This window comes from Podarcis vaucheri, assembly GCF_965113315.1.
Source record: "Podarcis vaucheri genome assembly, chromosome: 7".
In the NCBI taxonomy this organism is placed as follows: Eukaryota; Metazoa; Chordata; class Lepidosauria; order Squamata; family Lacertidae; genus Podarcis; species Podarcis vaucheri.
This window is the reverse complement of record NC_138765.1, coordinates 54,326,128-54,346,361: the sequence shown is the minus strand read 5'-3', so window position 1 is coordinate 54,346,361 and position 20,234 is coordinate 54,326,128. Positions and strand designations below refer to the sequence as shown.

At 48.6% G+C, this 20,234-nt stretch overlaps 2 protein-coding genes across 3 annotated transcripts; one reads left to right on the top strand and one right to left on the bottom strand.

Annotated features, from left to right (window-relative positions):
• The first annotated feature begins 2,224 nt into the window (after positions 1-2,224).
• On the top strand, positions 2,225-8,524 carry SPATA2L (spermatogenesis associated 2 like). Of its 2 annotated transcripts, none has more exons than XM_082229236.1 (3): positions 2,225-2,312; positions 4,971-5,280; positions 6,482-8,524. In XM_082229236.1, exons 2-3 carry the CDS (start codon positions 4,972-4,974, stop codon positions 7,559-7,561), a joined length of 1,389 nt encoding a protein of 462 aa, XP_082085362.1. In that variant the 5' UTR covers positions 2,225-2,312; position 4,971; the 3' UTR covers positions 7,562-8,524. The 2 variants fall into 2 exon arrangements, with proteins under 2 accessions (XP_082085362.1, XP_082085363.1); XM_082229237.1 differs by lacking the exon at positions 2,225-2,312 and adding an exon at positions 2,412-2,513.
• A 1,443-nt stretch (positions 8,525-9,967) lies between these two features.
• Positions 9,968-18,774, bottom strand: CDK10 (cyclin dependent kinase 10). The gene is made up of 14 exons (XM_082229238.1): positions 18,616-18,774; positions 17,712-17,784; positions 17,170-17,241; positions 16,956-17,058; positions 16,097-16,178; positions 15,553-15,620; positions 15,323-15,375; positions 15,131-15,200; positions 13,608-13,667; positions 13,293-13,416; positions 12,537-12,676; positions 11,758-11,810; positions 11,567-11,679; positions 9,968-10,276 (listed from the first exon to the last, which is right to left on the bottom strand). Exons 1-13 carry the CDS (start codon positions 18,721-18,723, stop codon positions 11,585-11,587), a joined length of 1,101 nt encoding a protein of 366 aa, XP_082085364.1. The 5' UTR covers positions 18,724-18,774; the 3' UTR covers positions 9,968-10,276; positions 11,567-11,584.
• Between the last annotated feature and the right edge of the window lie 1,460 nt (positions 18,775-20,234).

Sequence of the window (20,234 nt, the reverse complement as noted above, 5' to 3'; positions counted from 1 at the left end):
GCTTAGCAATTCTAAAATCCATTTACCTAGGAAATAAATAATTGTAATAAAAAGTACCGTAAAGGTAATAAAGGCAGGATTTCTAGCAAAACCCTGTAAGGAAAGACAGAAGAACTGTGCTGTTCCTCAGCATTGTTCCCCTCGCCCCTTTCACAGCTTCCAGTTGCATCAGGAAAAAGAGCTTATTTCTCAATGCAAATGCGCCCTCTGCTGCAGGTCTTTTGATTTACAAACAAAAGCTGTCATGCTAGAAGCCAGTGATGGAAAGGCAGGTAGGAACATAGGAAGCTGCCTTTATACAGAGTCCAGACCCATTGGTCCATCTAGCTCAGTATTGCCTACATTGACTGGCAGCAACTCCCCAAGTTTCCAGACTGGGGGACCTTTCCCTGCCCTACCTGGATATGCTGAGGATGGAACTTGGGACCTTTGGCATGCGAGGCAGATGTTCTACCAAGGGGTTGAGGTTTTATGGGAAGCTGCTGCTGAATTTCTAGCACTGGATGGGTTTAAATGCACACTTTTTAGGGAACTACCCTGCCTAACCGAACACAGCAGGCTTTTCTTCCAAGTAAGTGTACATAGGATCAGGCTGCACCATGCCAGCCACTATGTTTTGTTATGATGTTAGCTTTGATATTCTTCAAGACTGAAGAAGCCTTGGGGCATGCATTGGCCTCTATCAGTGTTTTTCAACCAGTGTGCCGTGGCACCCTGAAGAAGAAGAAGAGTTTGGATTTCATATCCCACTTTATCACTACCTGAAGGAGTCTCAAAACGGCTAACATTCTCCTTTCCCTTCCTCCCCCACAACAAACACTCTGTGAGGTAAGTGGGGCTGAGAGACTTCAGAGAAGTGTGACTAGCCCAAGGTCACCCAGCAGCTGCATATGGAGGAGCGAAGACACAAACCCGGTTCACCAGATTACGAGTCTACCACTCTTAACCACTACACCACACTGGCTCTCCTGGGATGCCTTGAATGATAGTCAGGGGTGCCATGGGCAACACTGGCCCTTTCTTCTTATGCCCTCTTGCGTCTCTGCCTCCCAAATGCTTGCACAACTGTTTGTTGCAGCAGCTCTGGCTACAAGCTCCCCAGGTGAATGGTGCCTCTGGGGCTGGCCAGGGGGTGCTTCTCAGACCCCTGTGGGGCAGTGTGAGGAGGCACCTCTCTTTGGGCCTGGAGGGGAAGTCAGCTCAGAGACTGGGGTGGCAGCTGCAGCTGTGCAAAGGACTCCCAAGGACAGGGGAGAAGAGAGGAGGCTGAGGGAACCCTCCGCAAGGGAGGGGTGAGGAGCTGCCAGCTCTTCAGGCAAGGGGTGACATAACTGGTCTCCTGAGCCCCACAGGGGTGCCACTGATAGAACGTAGTTGGTCAAGGGAGCAGTGGACCCAAAAAGATTGAAAAGCTCTGGCTTATATACACCATCCAGTACTCCAAATGTCCCTCCTTGCCGGGGCCTGCTCCATGTTTTCATGCCCTAGTGGCATCACGAAGTATGGGATTTGTGACATTTGTGGTTCAGTTCATGGGCTACCAATGTCATGTGCATTTTTATAGTGACTTTAGGAAGATTTAATGTAGAAATACAAGGATCCCCACTTTGGCTCTATGCCTGATTTTTACAGTTTAGTCTGTGTGATAGATGTAATCTGCGATTTGGGGTGTATCCCATGGAACAATCATGCTAAGTTACCAGGATCTGTTTTTTATTCCCTAGATGTGACTGTTACCCAGACATGGTCTGATCATGCAACACTTCTGCACCAATTGCTCTGGCTACCAGTGTGTTTCTAGGTCCAGTTCAAAATCCTGGTTTTAATCTTTGGGTCCCTAAACTGTTTGGGGTGGGTTACCTAAATGCACCTTTCCACCTTTGTGTCATGCCTTCTTAGATTGTAAACCTGAAGGTAATGAGCTCTCTTTTTAAAAAATGATTTAGCCCTCCTCTTGAAATGGATAGCAATAAACAAATTAAATATAACTGGGTCATTTGTCTGAAATACACAAACATTTACTTGCAGTACCTGCCAATGATATTATAATATTCTTTTTTTGTGCTATTATAATTATAATTTAAAAAACTTTTTTTTAACCCGTTCCTTTAAGATGTAAAAAAACCCAAAAAAACAAATCCTTCAGTGCAGCAAGGAAAAGGTTAACGGCCGGCTCCTGAGACTTGACGTAATCTCCTCTCGGGAAGGGCGGGGCAAAGAAGAACCGGAAGTGACAGGAGCGAGCCCAAAAGGGAAAGAGAGCGAGAGACCGAGAGAAGGGGGCCAAGGAGCTAGCGAGCGAGCGCTGGCAGGTGAGCGGGACGCGAGTTCGAATCCCAACCGGCCGGATTTGCGGGGGCGTGCGGGGGAAACTTGTGAGGCGGGGGTGTTTGACTCAGCCCCCAAAGAGGCGCTCCCTTCCTCGCCTTGAGAGCAGGGAGAGGGGGCTCTTTCAGGCTCTGCAGACCCCCACCCACCAAATACGAGCCCTTTACCTGGGATCCCCCCAAATGGTAGGCATACTGCCGCCCCCGGCTCCAAATCTCCTTGTCTAGTGCAGCAGCAGCGACCAACAGCCCTGTGGCACCTGAAAGTTTGCCAGGGTGGCATCTTCTGAGCCAGCGGGTCTCTTCTGATGCCAGTACCTTTTTTAGACTGGACCTGCTGGTGGAACGATGTGTGTTTTTATTTTCTGTACAGCGCCTACCAGGCATGAACGAGAAGCATCTTGTGGCACCTTAAAGGCTGGCACACTTTATGTTGGCATACGGTCCAGAGAAGCTGTGGTAGAATTTAAGATAAGGCTTTTGGAGCAGACTAACAGGAAATTAGTGTGGAAGAGGCACTTTTTGAAATAATGATTCATGATCCATTAGGGGGCTTAGTATTACAGGGTTTTCATATGGTTTACTCCAACAGTCTTCCACTGATTTATGTATTGGGCACCCACACCGCGGATGCCCTGTTGTTTTGCCCTATGATTATGTCCTTTTCCCTATTTCCCTGCAGGGCCACAGTACCCACGTTATCATAACAGCACAACTTCTCCCCCCTTCACTGGAAGCACTTACGGTGTGCCCCACTACCACCTTGAGGCTGTGACAGGACTCTCTCCCAAGGACTTGCCCTCCTGTGCCCCCCCTCCCCCACATGCAAAAGCAAAGCTATCTCCCTCAAGTCTCTCATTCTCAGCACTTGGTGATCTGGTGGGTGGTTAACCCTCCGAGAGTCTCCCTCTGTTGGGCTTGGATCTTTTCACATTGTTATTTTTAAGAGCTATTTGTGGGGCTTTGATTCTAAAGTGCTTCCATAGCAACTTACCTTGTTAGTTCAGGAACTGGGTTGACAACTATGTATTGTTGTCTATGGCGCTATGCACTAACAGCAGGGCTTCTTCCAGAAGACAGCCACATACTCAGAAGCCATGGACATAGCAAGTGTTGGCAAAGAAGTGCCAACAACTTGTCTTGGGGCAGGGGCTGCCCCCTGCCTGGCTCATAGTCCCCTGGTTGGCTCTCTTCCACCCTCTGTCTCTGAGCCGTGGCTGTGGTTGCCTTTTTATTTCCCAGACATATGGAGGGAAAGAGGCGGAAGCCACAGAATGGCAACCAAAGGGCAGGGAGCTCAGGGTGGCAGGCAGAGTCCCACCGTATTCAGCAGTTCTCCAGGGTTTCAAGCAGGGGTCTCTCCCACCCCTACTTGGAGATGTTGAACCTTGGAACTTCTGCATGCAAAGCTGATGCTCTGCCAATGAACTGAATGTGACTAAAGTGAGGAAGCAAATATTTCCTAACTCTATTCCTAATCGGAACAGTCTTGGCATACTATACAGTGTGTATATTTTGATATAGATATTCTCACAAGGACTTACTTTCGCTTTAGTGGTGGAGAATGTAGAGACGTATTTAAAAGGCAATGTGGTGAAATTGGCAAGACTTCTCTCCTCAGCCATGCAGCTTGTCAGTTTCTCCAGAGTAAGCATCTTCTGGAGGACAGCAGATCTTTTGGACCACAGCTTCCATCAGCCTCAGCCAACATGGTCAGTGGCAAGGCATATGGGGAGTCAGAGCCCAAAAAATATGGAGGACACCAGGTTGCAGGAGGCTGGAGTAGAGATGGTGGAGAGAGTGAAGATAATAATGGAACAAGTAATGCAGAAGATGGGGGGAGTTCCATTGTCAGTGGCATCCTAACCAAAATGATCACTGCGAAATGATTCCTCTGCAATACCAGCTGTCAGTTTGTGCACCAGAGCTCTGTGCAGCAACTCTGCTGGAAGCTTAATCTGTGCTTGAAAAAAGCAAGAGGACAATCGGGGAAGTGTGTGAGTGCCAACAGTTTGGGATGGATGAGAGAAAGGGAATAGCCAAATTCTCACTGATGAGCCAGTAATGATCTTGAGAACACTTTTTTCTGCCAAAATCTCCAGCAGTCAGGTCACAGTAGCATTCCTTTGTACACCAGGGCATCATCCTATAAAAACCATGAGGTTTTTATACCTCTAAAAGGCAGGGTAGAAATGACTGAAATGAATCAATACACTTAAAAATTCCCTTTCCCATCACTTGGCCATTATCACCATCTCCTGCTTGTAGTTACATTACCGTTTGCATGCATGTGCATAATGCATTGAAAAGAAAACATGAGAAGTGAGAATGCACATGCAAATGAAGAATATCTGCCCATACTGCACCAGCCTATTTATGGAATGCAGCTTATGTTAAAGGGCTTCTGGGGGCGGAATTTTATATATATATTTGGCATGGGTATTTTCTTTGCAGCGGGAAAACTCATCCATGGCTTTTGTAAATCAAAACAACAACCATCCTGTGCAGTATACAAGGCTCTGTTTTATGGGCTTGATGGCTGAATTCATTTGCTTGGCAATCCCACTCATAGCCATAGGCTGATTTGATTGACGGAATTTCAAATGGGACCAGGTTCGGGGCTTTGTTCTTATCCCGCTGCAGGATGTCTCCTGGAGCGGCACTGCAGGAGAAGTATCGTCAGTGCTTGGAGAACAATTTCCACCAGGGCCACACTGGCATCTGCACCGACTCGTCCCTGAAGGAGCGGATGTGGCGGCAACTGCTGGAGGATCCAGAAGTTCACAGTGCCCTGAGAGGGGAGGACACCTTCGCCATGCTTGCCTCGGCCCTGCGAGGACAGCTGGATCTGGGACTGGCGCTCCAGAATCTTGGCCGGGCCTTTGAGGTGCTGGAACTGGCAGCCGTCAATCTTTACTTCTTCCCCTGGCGCAAGGAATTTGGAACCATAAAAGTGAGCATTGTGGGGGGAAGTCAGGCATTGTGGGGGCAGAGGGAGGAGGCCACACAGGACTCTGCTATATTGCAGACAGAAATAGTTGTTTATGTTACTTATTTGAATTCCTTCCTTCCAAATCATGCAAAGAGCAGCTCACCTCACGTATAGATGTGCAACGCATAAAAATAAAGCCAACCACCTTCCATTCATTGGTGTGCAGAGGTTTACTTATCCTCTCAGCACCTTTCCCTCTGTTTCCTGATAGTTTCCTATCTCGGTCAGAGTAGTAATATTTACAGCTGAAATCCTGAGTCTGCTTCTCTTCCAGAGAACTGAAGGAATCATTATTCTTTATTAAATTTCTGTCCTGCCTTTCCTCCTAAAGGAGCCCAGGGCAGCAAATAGCAGAATGGCAGAAACAATACAATTAAATCTAAAAAAAAATAAAAATTTAAACTTCATTTTTTAAAAAAAATAATTAGAAGCTGTCACATATTCCCACAGCTGCTAATTTCATGGCATGGATAAATTTCATACTCGTTTTCAGTAATTGTATCTTTCAGCCATCACATGCCAGGGTAAACAGGAATGTTCTTAAGTTCATCCTGAAAGTTAATAACCAGAGAGACAAATGTGCTTCACCCCGGGAGAGCATTCTGCAAACAGGGAGCCACCACAGAGAAGGCCCTATTAACCAGTCAATGACAGCTGGGCAGCATGTATAACCTCATGCATAACACAAAGATAATATTGTTGCTGTGTACCATGCCTAGTCACTGAACGAACAAACAAACTTGTTGTTTTTGTGTGCTTGAAACACTATGAGTTGTATCCAAAACTAGTCATATTCACAGAAGAGCTTCTGAAATTAATGAACCTAAGGTAGTCATGTTCATTTACTTCAGTGCGTCTGCTCTGAGTAAGACTAGCATTGGCTACAACCTTGTATTATTTTGAACACTGGATTGTTTTATCGATGGCTGTGTAAATTGCTTTGTAACCAAGCAGTCAGCAAATGCTGTAAATAAGAAACAGTATTAAATTTACAGATAGGTAGCCGTATTGGTCTGCCATAGTCAAAATAAAAAAATTCCTTCCAGTAGCACCTTAAAGACCAACTAAGTTGGTCTTTAAGGTGCTACTGGAAGGAATTTTTTAGTATTAAATTTGTGTGTCGAGCAATGCAGAGCACTAACCGCTGTGTCTTTCTCCGCAGACCTTCTCAGGTGTTTATGTGCACGTCCTCCAGGGAGTCCTGCCTGAGGCCGACATCACCAGGAGTTTCCGCCGGCTGGGCTACATCCCTAGAGACAGCCTCCACCTGGTCATCGCCCAGCTGCCCCCGAGTGCCAGCCTCCTCGCTGCAGCCTGCTGCTTTTTTGCAGCCAGGGTCGAGTGCGAGATCCTGGGGAAGATCGTGCGGGAGCTGGAGCCGTACGCCGCTTCGCCTGAAGATCTTCTCCAGGCCCGCAGGGAAGCCAAAGGCAGCCTAGAGAACTGTGTGGCCAAGTTGCAGAGCCTGGTGCGGTGGCCTAGGGGCAGAGATTTCCGTGTGGAGCCAGCTGATGCGATAGACCTGTACAGGGAGAGTCCGGAAGGGCAGGGCCCGTATGGGGACCCTTTGGCACCTAGGTTGCCATTGTCATCGCAGCAGCACCAGCACCCCATTCCCCTCTGTGAGCGCAGCAGCCCCCGGTTGCGGAGCAGAGAGCAGCACTTCCAGACTCCGCAGGGGCTTGCGGAGAACAGGAGCAAGATGTGGGTGCTGGGCCCGGAGGAGCCACCGTACGGCAACGGGATCCCAGCCTCGGAGGGCCCCGATCTGGAGACCTCCTTCTCCTTTATCTCCCTGCGGCGGGAGCTCAGCAGAACTACGGAAGCGGACTACCCCACGCCTCCGGGAAGCCGCTTCTTGTCTCCCAGCCCTCACTACGACAGTCCTGGCGGCCCCCAGCTCCACCGGGGCAGCAGCCCAGCCTCTCCCTCAGCAAGACAGCCAAGGAGCCCCCAGCTGAGCCCCACAGGGATGCACCGAGCTTCGGTGCTGGGTGCGGGGATGTCCCCGACAGAGCCGCCGCGCTATCACCTGCATTCATGCATGCGCCCGGGCACCCTCCCGGCCTCCTGCTGCAACACCTGCAGGTTGCTGCACGGCGGCAGCTGCGATGGAGCGCAGGTCTGCCGGAGCAGCCACCACATGGAAGAGCTGCAAAGCGAGAAGCAGCAGCGCCTCTGGCTGCAGAGGACAGAGGTGGACAAGCTGCTGCACGAGGGGCTGCCGGGAGTCTGGCAATAGCGCGCGCTGGGAGAACCCACCAGGGCATCAACCGGACCTTGGACAGAAAAGCTGCTTCCTCTGCAGTTCTGAGGCTTCATCTAGAACCGCACACACAGCCTGCTTTTCGTCCTCCTTCTCCCAGGCCTTCCCTCTCGGTTTTCTGAAAAACACTTTCCCTTATTTTTGTTTCAGAGGAAAAAAAACAGCCAGGCACTCACTTTCCAGCATACATTCTCTTTCCCCTGCCAACAGGACTTTTCTCAAATCCTAAATATTTTGAGGATTTAAGTGAACAAATTTGTTGGGGTGGGGGGGATCCAGTCCTAAACAGTCTCCCGCAGTAGTGTTTGCTGGACAGGTGAGATTCTCCCCCCTCCACTTCCCTCATCCTTCCCACTGAGCATTTGAAGGGGCACTGCTTCATCTGAAAGTGGTTCCAGCTGGCTGACAAGAAATGGCGAGTCAATTGACATGTTAGAAGGATACGCACACCCCTCTGCCAAAATCCATCTTTTGTAATATCAGGGCACAATGAAGTTTTAAATGATGCTCATCTGCTCCCTCTTTGTGTATTTCAAAGGATGTAGGGCAGCGTTTCCCCAACTGGGTGCCATCCAGTTGTTTTGCACTACAGTTCCCACCGTCTGCAGCCAGCAGAGCATTAGAATGCTGGGGCTGATGGGAACTGTAGTGGAAGACATCTGGAGGTTTGGGGGGAAGCTACTATAGGGAGCTGCCATGGGAGAAGATGGGCTGAGATTACAGGAGGGGGTGGAGGTTGCCTCTCCTTGTTTATACCTTTTCCTGAATCCTTGTGGCTCTCCTCTGGAAGCTAAGACAGCGCCGGAAAAGCCTTAATGCTGAGTTTGAGTCTTCTGCTACTAGGCAGGGGCAGAGCTGTTCCCAAGCCCTCAGAGGCACTCAGCATCTCCCTGGTGGCTTACAGAAGCAGAGGTGCAAAATAAAATAAAGTGTAATCTCCTTTGTTCTCTGGATTTCTTTTCTCCCTTCCCCCACCTCCCAGTAGTGTGGGTAGTTGAGTTCCAGAGTTTGAATCCTCACTGGAAGGAACCCAGCTGGGAACTACGTAGCTCAGGGGTAGAGCTGCTGTGTTGCACGCAGGGGGTCTGAGCAGCAATGATTTAAAAGGACTGGGTAGCAACTCCTCTCTGCCAGAGACCCTGGCAAATAGACAATATTTGGCTAGATCATTGGTCTTCAGCTGGTAGGCTGGGATCCACTAGCATAGGGCTTTGGAACCTCTGGCTCTTTGGTCAAATTTGGCCTGGACTAGGTCACCGTTTGGCTCAGGGTTTCCATTTTTCTCAAACCACACCCACCTGCCGTCATATGTGATGTCATATATGGGACAGGTACACAGCTGCACAACCAAGTTTTCTGTGGGCAACTGGACTGAGCAGCTACTCCCTGCTGAAAGCATGACATTAGATGATTAGCAGGTGATTTGTCCCATGGGGTGGGGATATCATGCTACCACCATAGAAATATATGGTAAAATATTAAGAATTCCATCTCGGAAAGCATGCTTAGATAGCTGGCTCTCAGGTCTGGAAAAGTTGAAACTACTGTTAGCTGTTTGGCTTAGTATAAAGCAGCTGCATACGTATCATGGAGTTAACCGATCAGAATTTTCTGATCATTAAAGACAAGCACTTCCAGAAGTAAAAGATGCACTTATCTATTACAGCAGTTGTTTTCAAGGCTGTTCTGAAAACTTCCCTCCCACACTTTCTTCCTTGGCCACCTAGTCTTCCCAGTGTCACTTTGGCTCTTGCACAAAAGTCAGGAGGCAGGTGTAACTGGTCAGTTCTCTTTTTGATGCTTCTGGCATAACTTTGGCCTCCTAAAGGTGCTTCAAGCACTATTTTCTGTTTCCCTACACAAAGCAAAGCAATATCACAGCTCTAGCAAAAGGATTCTGCTTGAGCCCTCATTTGCTGCTGCTGCTTGACTGTCCATGACAAGTGGGTGAATTTTCAATAATGGAGAAGAGCTTGAATACACTGCTGTGCTCCAGAGCCACTACCATTTTCACCTCTGAATCAGAATGGAAGGCCTTCAAAAGCTCACTGGACCAAGAAGGGATATATGCTTATGTGTTTGCTACAATAGAGACGAGAAGAGGTTGAAGTCCCTGATCTTCTAACCCCCACCCACGATAAGTTGCTAAGCAGAGCTTGACGCACAGAACAAGCAGTGCATGCAGGCAGGGATGCAAAACAGTGTGGGAGTTAAAGGCGCCTGGGCACCTCTAAATGCAGAGATGCTGCTGTTGCTGCCTAGGACCTTCCCTCCACTATATATAAGGCTGCCTCCTAGGGATCTGGCATCTCCCTCCCCACCCTTCTGCTAAGGCTCACAGCAGCTTTAGTATTTACCCTCCAGGAGCACTACTCAAAGACAGCAGCGGCAAAAGACTTTATTGAGACACAGTCCTGGTTCAGTCTTGGGTTTTGCCCGCAAATAAGGGGCGGGATAAGGGGCTACTATTCGGCCCTGCTCTTTCCATCATGGGAGAGTCGAGCTGATAATTCAGGAGCTTCGGTGCAGCTTGGCAAGCCAGCTCCCAGTTCGTAATCAGTGTCTCCCAGCTGGGGCAGCTGATTCCTATGAAGAACATGGGAGCTGTCCCGATACCCTCTGTAGGCTCCTGGCTCTTCGCCCCGATGCCGCTGGCAGCTCCCAGCACTGCCTCTCTTCAAGCTCTGTCCTCTGAAAGAGAAACAGAAGTACCACAGTGCTGCAATTGTTTCAGATTTGCTTTTTTGCACTCAGGCAACAGCAATCCTGCAACCATGGAGTTGGGAGGGGCTAGAAAGGTTATCCAGTCCCAAACTCTGCTAGTGCAGGAAACCCCATTCTAGGGCATCGGTGGTCTCTGCTTAAAAACCTCCCTGAACCTTCCCTAAGCATCATTTGCTGCTGCTTTCAGGATCCAGTATTTCAAAGGTGTTTTCAAAGACTTCATGCTATTCATATGCCCCTTTTGTTGTAGCAAGGGCTTCAGTGCAACCTGCTTCCTGATCCCAGAGCATGCCATACTCCTAACCATTCATCAGCTAATGGGTGGCTGGAGCACACCTTGCTTCAGCAAAGGAACAGTCGGTAGCTTCCTTTAACGCCCTATTGTTCCTTTGAAGCCACGTTGGCTGCTGCTTAAGGTGTGGAGCAGGTGGGCATGGTTTGCTAGGAGCAGCACGGAAGGCCAAAGTTGGCCCATGGGCCACAACTTCCGCACTCTGCTTTCAGCTTCCTGTGGTCATAGCTGTGTGAAAGCACATGGGAGACATAAACAGCAGAGAATAGTGGAGCAGCTTCAGCTTCATGAGACTCCTAGCTGGTTACATTTCCAGGTTGGTGGTGGGGAATCCACAGTCCACGGGTCTAATTAGGCCAAGCCTCCACACCTGACGAAGCCACAGTCACCTGCATTGCACCTGACATCATATATCGCATCTGGTGTCAGGTACGTACAGACATGGCCAGGCTGAAATGGGGTTTGCAGGCAGCATTGAGTAGCTGATTGGTAGTCCCTGCAAAGCTGTGCAAAGTCCCATGCATCTGTCAAACGTGGTCACCTACCTGTCAATCACCTCACATAACAATGGCATCATTATAAGGCTGAAGTGTCCTCTGCTTCAGAGTATGGTATCTGACAAAGTGTGTATTACACACGAAAGTCCCACCTTGAAAGCTTATATTTAGTTGATCTTAACGGTGCCACTGGAATTATTTAAAAAGATTTTTTCATCTTTTTATTTATTATGATCAGGAGACCAGTAAGGGGAGGACCATACCTGAGTGGTAGAAAATGCCCCGGGTTCAATTCCTGGTGTCTGGAGGTAGAGCTGGGAGACAGCTCTGCCTGGAATCTCTGGAAAGCTGCTGCCAGTCAGTGTAGAGTAGACAATACTGAGCTAGATGGACCAATGGTGTGGCTTGGTATAAGGCAGCTTCCACTGTTGCTAAGTGCACTTTGCTCTAGCCCTCGCCTGTCCTTACCGGGAGAAGTGTGCATCCTCAGGGCCGACTGCGCTTGCCTGCGCACTCTACACTGGGGGCGGCCCTCTTGTTGCGATGGTGTGGGAAGGTTGGCATGAGCTCTGGCTCGCAGGCTGGAAAAAGAGGGAGAAGATGAATCAGGTTGTGGCGGCAGCCCTGGGTGTGCGGAAAGGAAGCCACAAGAGACTTACGCAAAGGCTTCTCCTTGAAGTAGGAGCTCTCCAGGCAGTCGCCAGCTGTCGCTCTGAAGAGGAAGAGGCATGAAAGCAAGGGATGAATTCACCTTTCACTTGCTTATCCCTCTATTCCACCCACGAATTTCCGGCTTAGGAAGGCTGCTCTCCTGCAGCGGCTCCACTCTTCCTTCCTGAATGTGCCTCTGGCAAGCCAAGGGCTCTGGCCAGAGGATATCACAGGAGCAATAAAAGACAAGCGAGCAGGTGCCTACCTTACAGCTAGCTCATTTATTCAGGGATGCAGCTAGTCTCTCCCAGGCAAGGAAGGGCTCACATCCAGGAACCTGTGCCTTGTACAGTTGCACAGATATTACATGCAGGGTCTAATCCATCCTGCTCAGGATTTCGATTTCCTGTTGTGACTACCTTCTGTAGGTCATCCCCCTACACTGTCTCTGAACCTGGCTCTTCTGCTTTCAACTGCTCTGTCCTCCACCAAGTTAATTCACTCTTTTGGAAAGTTGCAGGAACACTCCACAGGTTAATTGTGGCAGCATGTAAAGCTGCTGCTTTTGTCTCTCTCATAACCTTGCTGCTGATTGGTTTAGATGGATGACCCTGAGAGCTTCTGTATTTTGACCGGGGATGGAGAAAACACTTCTGCCCTGGCTAAATTTTAGTTGCCCTTTTCTAACTCTACCTGTCTGGGCGCCGATCAGAATGGCAAAACAGAATTCCAAAAGGCAGGCACATCACAACAACGTCAGCCTTTTTCCCAGCCTGGGCCCAGTTACCTTTTCTTGGGATCGTACATGAAGAGGAAGTTGAGGAGGCGAAGGCCAGCCTCCGACAGCCAAGGGAACTTGTGCTTCAGGTTATTGTACGGCTGCTTGCGCAGGGTGTACTGGCTCACCAGTGGCAGCTTGGAGAAGCCCTGGAGGTGAGAGGGACACAAAGAAAGGCACTAAATAAAGCATTTGCCTCTAACATATGGTTATCTTGCTTGCAGGAGCCATCTAAAGAAGGGATAACCGGGGATGTGGGGGGGGGGGGGAAGACCACCAAATGTTGATTTTACCATTATATTGTACTGTAAGCTAGTTCCTACACACACTCACAGTACTTTCTATCCATCCAGGCAGGAAGGCATCACCAGAGTTCAAGGACCCATTTCAGCCAGCTAAAATTCAAGGAAGGTGCAAAGCAGAGCTGGTGAAGGGAGTGGCCTGGGGAAAGTCTTAAGGGCCAGATAGAGAGACTTGGAGGAGCATATTTGATCCTCAGGACCTGATCTAATGTTACAGCCTCTCAAGAGTGCACCTGATCTCTTCGTATCTTACTGCAGCCTGCATTGCATGGGTTGATGGGGGTCGGACTGCGAGTAAGCAGCCATGCCTTTGCATATGATACTGGGCCAGAGGACCTTTCCACCACCTGCAGTGCTGCAGCACTAAGGGAAGGCCACATAAGAAGAAGCACAAAGGGGCAAAACCCAAGCAGGAGGAGGGAGCAGCAAAGCAGAGGTGGGATGAGGTCTGGGGAATACTCACTGGCCAGATGGTCTCGTTGGGCGTGCCCAGAAGCTGCACAATCATGTCTATCTGCTGGATCTCAGAGCTCCCAGGTAGCAAAGGTTTATGAGCCAGCAGCTCTGCCAGGATGCAACCCACCGCCCTGCAGGGAAGACTCACAGTTAATACAGAGAGGCTAGCAGCTATTCCCTCCACCCTCTCAGGCCTAGGAAAAACCAATTTGTCCACGGAGCCATGAATCCAGGCCTCAAAGGATGCATTTTTCCTTTCTGTCCTCCTAATCCCCACATTAGGCGTGGGGGATGGAGGAAAGGAGACGTCTTCTTCCCTCACCACATATCTATGGCGGTGGTCTGTGTTATTGTCCCCAGAAGCAGCTCAGGGGCTCGGTACCTGGAAAAGAGGGGAGAAAGTGTTTCATGTCAGCTCACAAGGGCTGGTGCATGTCAATGTCAGCTCACAAGGGCTGGTGCCTTGTGATGCTGGAATTCTGTAATTTGAATTCAACAGGCAATGGACATTTTCTTAATTGGACTAGCCCCACACCTTTTTGTCCCTGAGGGCTGCCTTTGGTACTGGGGTGGCGGCGGGGGGAGGGGAAACACACACACGCGCGCACCCTCCCTCCTGTTTCTCACACGAGAGGCAGAAGATGCACAAACAGAATCTCATTGATCCCCTTTGCACATGTTCCTCCTTCCTGCTCCCAAGCATAAGGGCAGCGAATCTCCCGTCAGCCTGTCACAGGCAGCCAAGTGATAACGAGGGCCCTGAGCGACCAACGGTGGGACACAGGGAAAGACTGCACTTCCTGCGGGTTGCCCACCTGCTTCCCTCGTCACATTAAACCTTAGTTAAAAGAAACCTCTTGTTAATGTGCTGCTGCTCTAAAGTCCTGCTTTGTTCCTCGTCTGCTGCTGGCAGCTCTAGGAGCAACAAGCCCTAAGCCTTGGCTTGCTGTTGTCTGAACCAAGGCTTTGTGATTTGTTTCTCTCCAAACAAACCTCAAGTGGAAGCCAAAGTTTGTGCCTGACCCATGAGTCCAAGTCTGCACATAATGGCAAGCCAGATGCTGTTTTTTCCTTCCCCATTGCTATGGGAGATGTGGAGGAGGAAAGTGCATAATTCTGAGCAGTGGGCACCAGCACATTGCTTATTCACCTTTAACCACTGCTTATTTTTAACCAGGGTTTTAATGCTTGTGGAATCAGGCCCCTATATGTGTCAAGAGCAGAAACTTGTCCTGCTTTGGCTCTGGTCTCAATCACATTTCCTAAGTACACATGTCAAGGGACGCGGGTGGTGCTGTGGGTTAAACCACAGAGCCTAGGACTTGCTGATCAGAAAGTCGGCGGTTCGAATCCCTGCGATGGGGTGAGCTCCCATTGCTCGGTCCCTGCTCCTGCCAACCTAGCAGTTCGAAAGCATGTCAAAGTGCAAGTAGATAAATAGGTACTGCTCCAGCGGGAAGGTAAACAGCGTTTCCATGCACTGCTCTGGTTCACCAGAAGTGGCTTAGTCATGCTGGCCACATGGCCCGGAAGCTGTACGCCGGCTCCCTCGGCCAATAAAGCGAGATGAACGCCGCAACCCCAGAGTCGGTCACGACTGGACCTAAAGGTCAGGGGTCCCTTTAGCTATAAGTACACATCAGGAAGGTGTGGAGTCTTCTTTCCATGAGCTCCATTGCCATGCCTTCCCCAGGTAATTATTTTGAGTTGGATGGGTATCAAAACCATAAGAAAGCAGCCTATGAGTGAAAGCAAAGCCCCTTTCCTCCTTAACTACCCCCTCGCCCAAAGGTAGTGATTGTACAGGAGTGTTGATTAGTCAAAGGATGCTCAGAGTCTACTCACCAGAGTGTGACAACTTTGGGAGTCATGGGCTTCAGCGGTACCCTGTAAGCACGAGCCAACCCAAAGTCCGCTGCAAGAAAAGAGGAGACACTCAAGGTCAAAGGGCAGGTCCAACTGCATTACAAACCAAGCAGGTATGTGTCTGTGATGGTGGAAATCATCAAGGAAGCCAGATTTTGGCCAAACACTCACCCGTCTTTACACAACCTTTGTCAGTCATGAGCAAGTTGGATACCTTCAGGTCCCTGTTGTTGGAGGAAAGAGGAGTTCACCGGGGGACAGACAAAACCAAGTGCAGCCCTTCCCCAAATCCTGCTCCCTTAAGCAGCCTCTCTCCCACACTGACACAGATAGTAGCAGGCCTACAAGCTACATATTGATCCTATCTCCAGTCAAATGCCCAGTCCCTGCTCTTCTCTCACCTGTGGATTATGAAGTTTTCATGCAGGTACTGAAGGCCCTTGAGAACCTGGAGAATGATACACTTCACCTGCAACGGGTTGGAGCAAATGAATAGGGCATCATTAAGGAGCCATCTCTCTTGCATAAAACACACACTACTTTGTCTTGTGCCAGATTCTGCTCTGGGGTTCAAAGATCCGCAGAAAGGCAACACAAGAACCTGAAAGGATTAGTCTTCTTGAACTGACCTAAAGCATACTTTATCTTATGGGCCAATGGTCTGTCTCAATATACGGCAGCTTCCTATGATATGGATGATGCCCAAACACCTCAGCCCAAATTAACCCACCAGGCTACTCCCGCTCTATTTGAACACCTACATACTTTGATTCTTTTCTTCAAGCTTTGCTTTTAAAAGTGCCTTCTTGCCATTCTTCCATCTCAAATTTGGTCACAACCATGCCTTGGGTCCAACAAACTGCAGCTTTTTATGACATCTCTTTAATTCTGATGAAGACAGTGATCCGAACAATCAACACAAGGCTGCTACTTTCCCCATCTCACCTGAGCTTCAGAGAAGGGAGCCTGCATGTTCTCCAGGAGGCTGGCGAGGTCCTGCTCACAGTAACCCATCACAAGGAAAATGCTGCAGGACAAACACACATGTTTTCTTTTCTGTAGTTGGAGATATATCTACCCAAGAGGCTAGAGCTGAGCAGAAAGAAGTGGTTTAAAAGACGGGCTCTTGAATGCTTGAGTCATATTCTGGAGGCTACAATGCCTTGGAAACCATGCTTTGCTTTAAGAAACATAGCAATCCCCCATCCCCAGCTTCCTTTATTCCTGCTAACCTCCATCCTGCTTTGTGTGCAAAGTTTTGTATTTTTAAAGTTTGTATTTATTTTTTTAAAGATTATATAAGCCAGCCTTAGCATTCACAAATAGCTGATGTAACTGCAGTGGGGAACCTCTGACATGCAGGTTGAATAAGACTCGCCTTACGATGCCAAATGGGGCAGCTACCTGTATGGCAGGTAAAGATACAATTTGCACCAAAGTCCTGTGGCTTTGCAACTTCTGCTAATCATCTTATGGTCAGTGCCAACAAAGTCCTGTGTTTTTCAAGTACCACCTATCAGCTGATTGCCAGAACTTGCAAAGTGCTGTGCCTTTGCCTGTGCAGTTTTAATTTCAAACAGCATGAGCAAAGGAAGATGCTATTACAGTGTCAGGTGTTTTGACAGGTCCACTTGTTAAACTTGGCCCATGGGAGCAGTGAGGGAGGTAAAACTCTTGCCCACTGGCAAGATCCAGCTCCCCACTCTTGGGTGACATAAAATGGCAGCTTTGGGGGACAGGAACGAAAAGCCTCCTGCTTGAGGTAGAGGAAAGGTTATGGGGACAGGAAGGGCCTGGTCAGTACCTCTCCAAGTGATTCCCCACCACCACCTCTTTCAGCTCCACAATGTTGGGGTGCTGGAGCTTCAGTAACAAGGTGATCTCTCGTAGGCTGCTGATGGGAATCCCTACAGGGAGAAGTAGCACATTAAGATGGCAATGGGCAAGACTAAACACAAAGTATGTTTCATTGAGCCAAGACTAGCAGAGATGCCTCAGAGCTCTCCCATTCTGCTCACCATCTTTCTCTTTGTCCATCCGCACCTTCTTCAGTGCCACAATCTCATCTGTTTGGGTGTCTCGGGCACGATCTGGAATGGCAATGCAATCAGAGCTCTGTGCCTGGGGAAGCAACTCTCCACCTTCCACTCCCCCAGACAAGCTAACGTAGAGCTGGGAGCGCTCCTGGACTCAAGTGCCAACTCAAAAGTTGCCTCTCATCAAAGTGGCTTTATACAAGCCACTTTCCCACCTCCTTTCTTGCTTTTCCACCTGCGATTACCATTGTCCTAAATCATATAGTGTGAAAATGTCATTGATGACATTTACACCTGAAAAATATACATCTATTATTACTGGAGAGATTTCAAAGAGAGCTGGAGAGGGTGTGTGCATGGCCAAGATCAGGGAGCTGAGATTTTGAATTCCAACTACACCTGCTTAAGTCATAACATCAAGGAACAGACAGGACCTTAACAAGCTCTGGGGCCACCCCGTGTTCCAGATCGTCTTGGGTCACACACAGCACCAGTTCTTGACCGGTTCATGTGGCAGCACTCACACACAATGCCGTAGGTCCCTTCTCCAATACGATTGAGTTTCTCGAATTCCTTCACACTCCGACATCTTCCCAGCTGAAACAACAGATGGGTCACAGAACTAAGTCCCTGAGATGCTGCTGAGGATCCTAATCATATAAACAAAGATCATTACATCATTCTCAGGCGTCTCCTTACAACTGGAAGATGGGGAATAATATTATTTCTGCTTCTTTGCACAACTTTTTATTGTTAAATAATGTAAAATTGTAGAAATTTTTAAACCTGCTTTTCACTTTAAAAATTCCCAAGAGTGAGAAGAAAATAACAATAATAGCACAACTGAATAATACTTTTCAGTGTTATGCAGTAACTGCACATATAGCTGACATATATATAGCCATGCAGAGCAACCTCATACACATCCACTTGGAAGTAAATTGGAATCACACCTTACCCACTTATCCCTCCTGGGTAAGTAAGCATAGGATTTAGCAATGTCTTCAATGCCAAGGTTGCAGGTTCGATCCCTGTATGGGACAGCTGCATATTCCTGCATTGCATTGGACTAGATGATCCTCAGGGTCTCTGCCAACTCTACAATTCTATGAAAATTATGTCTACGTGGAATGAAAGTCGCGCATGGTTTCAGTATCGATAAAATACTCTCCGGGCAAATAATCTCACCACCCACAGTCAGCCCCATCAGCATGTGCCAAGGCCACATTTGCACAAGCAGTATGTGCACGTTCAGGGCTTAATACACGCACAATCCGCAGCTCTTCTGCGGATGTTTCAATGTAGGATTTGCAAGCGCCAGAGAATAAAAACCCTGCACACCCCCAGCCCCGTCCGCCTTGCAAACACGCAAGAGGGGCGGGGCAACTCTTCCACGCAAAGTCTCCTGGGAGTTGTAGTTCCACTTACCCTCTGTCCTTGAGGTACCGTGAAGAAGCCGCCGCCGCCGCCGCCGCCTCGGAGCCGCTTCAGCCGCAAACTCTCTGACTCCGGCTCAGCCGAACCCGCCTCCGTCATGGCCGAAGCAGAGCGCACTTCTACTTTCCCCACAGCCACTGCGCATGCTCAAGCCACTTCCGTACAGTTACAGTATGAACTTCCGCACAGAGCCCCTAGCAACGGTTGCTACGCGAGCCCTTTGCCCCGAGCGGGAGAAACTGGGGTACTAAAATTGGGCGAGGGGGAGAGAAAGGAAGGATCCAGTCCTCCTAGATTAGACTGAAGAGTGGGGAACACACCTTTTCTAAATTATCATTTTTTTCTGCATAGCGTTCTAAGTGGCTTACAGAACATAAATAACAAGTTCCAAAATTACAATTATTATTATTATTAGCCTTCTAAAAAGCACCCCAAAACTTTAATACTAAAGCTGTACATAAGGTAATATACAGCAAAATATAGAGGCTGAGTTTAGATGCTTTGCAATTGGTAGAGGGCGTTCGGAAGAATGTGATGCTTTAGCCCACCTGGGCTTTCATTCTCCTCCAACCATCCAATGTCTACAAGGAGAGATGCACCTGTCAAAAAGATGCACCTGTCAGGATTGAGACTACAGTCACTGTGGCGACAGTCATCTAGGCCATGCAAGGAGTTGCAGTGGAACATTATGTGTTGCCAACCTAAGTGGCTACTCTCTGCTCCATTTGACCAAGCCTGTGATCCTGGCAGGGCAAGAGGGGCCAGGAAGCATTTCACCAGAAATAGCAATGGCTGAAGCGGAGTAGTTGCCATTCACAGAGTGTACTCCCCAGTGTTGCTTTCACTGGTACAACAGGCACTTCTCTGCGTGTTGGGTTTCCTAGCCACACCCACAGTGCATGCTTACTCTGTATGATGTTGGGCTGAATATATTTTGTAGCATTTATTCTAATATTTTAAATTGCAAACTGTCTTTGCCGAAAGATTGTACATAAAAGTGATAAAATAAATAAATGAATAGTTCCTCCCTATACGTAGGGTGCCTTACTCTTGCATCTCCAGTTAGAGAAGTGGAGGTTCCTTTTGCACCATTGTGTCTTCCAGTCCTAATAAGATTTTTTCCCTTTTTGTGCCAAATGCCCTTTCATCGAAGCTCTCCCTTCTGTGCTTCACCTTCACATAAGAGCAGGGTGATGCTGCTCACACCTTATCTGATAAGTTGTGGGTGTGATGATAGGATTTCATATACGGTGGTCAGAGTGCAGTGTGAAGGTTCTATCACAGATACAATTTTCATAGTAGTTTAACATAAGAATTTAAGAGCCTTCTGGATCAGGCCAGTGACCCCTCTAGTCCAGCATCCTGTTCCCACAGACAGTGGCCACCCACCTGCTTGTGGGGAAACCCAACAGCCAATCCCTCTTTCCAGAGAACTATTGTAGCTTTGGGAGGGAAATAGGGATCTCCTAATGATTCTCAGCACCCTTAACAAACTACAGTTTTCAGGATTATTTGGAGGAAGCCATGACAGTTTAAAATGATATGATACTGCTTTTAATGTATAGTACACGTGGAACCTATGCAATTATAGCATTTACAAGTAGTTAAGC

Coding starts and splice junctions, on each gene's coding strand:
- SPATA2L (XM_082229236.1), top strand. CDS start 4,972: ATGTCTCCTGGAGCGGCACTGCAGGAGAAGTATCGTCAGTGCTTGGAG. Junction 5,281..6,481: donor AGGAATTTGGAACCATAAAA/GTGAGCATTGTG, acceptor CTTTCTCCGCAG/ACCTTCTCAGGTGTTTATGT.
- CDK10 (XM_082229238.1), bottom strand. CDS start 18,723: ATGACGGAGGCGGGTTCGGCTGAGCCGGAGTCAGAGAGTTTGCGGCTG. Junction 17,242..17,711: donor AGGGACCTACGGCATTGTGT/GTGAGTGCTGCC, acceptor TTGCCATTCCAG/ATCGTGCCCGAGACACCCAA. Junction 13,668..15,130: donor CCCAAAGTTGTCACACTCTG/GTGAGTAGACTC, acceptor CCTCTTTTCCAG/GTACCGAGCCCCTGAGCTGC.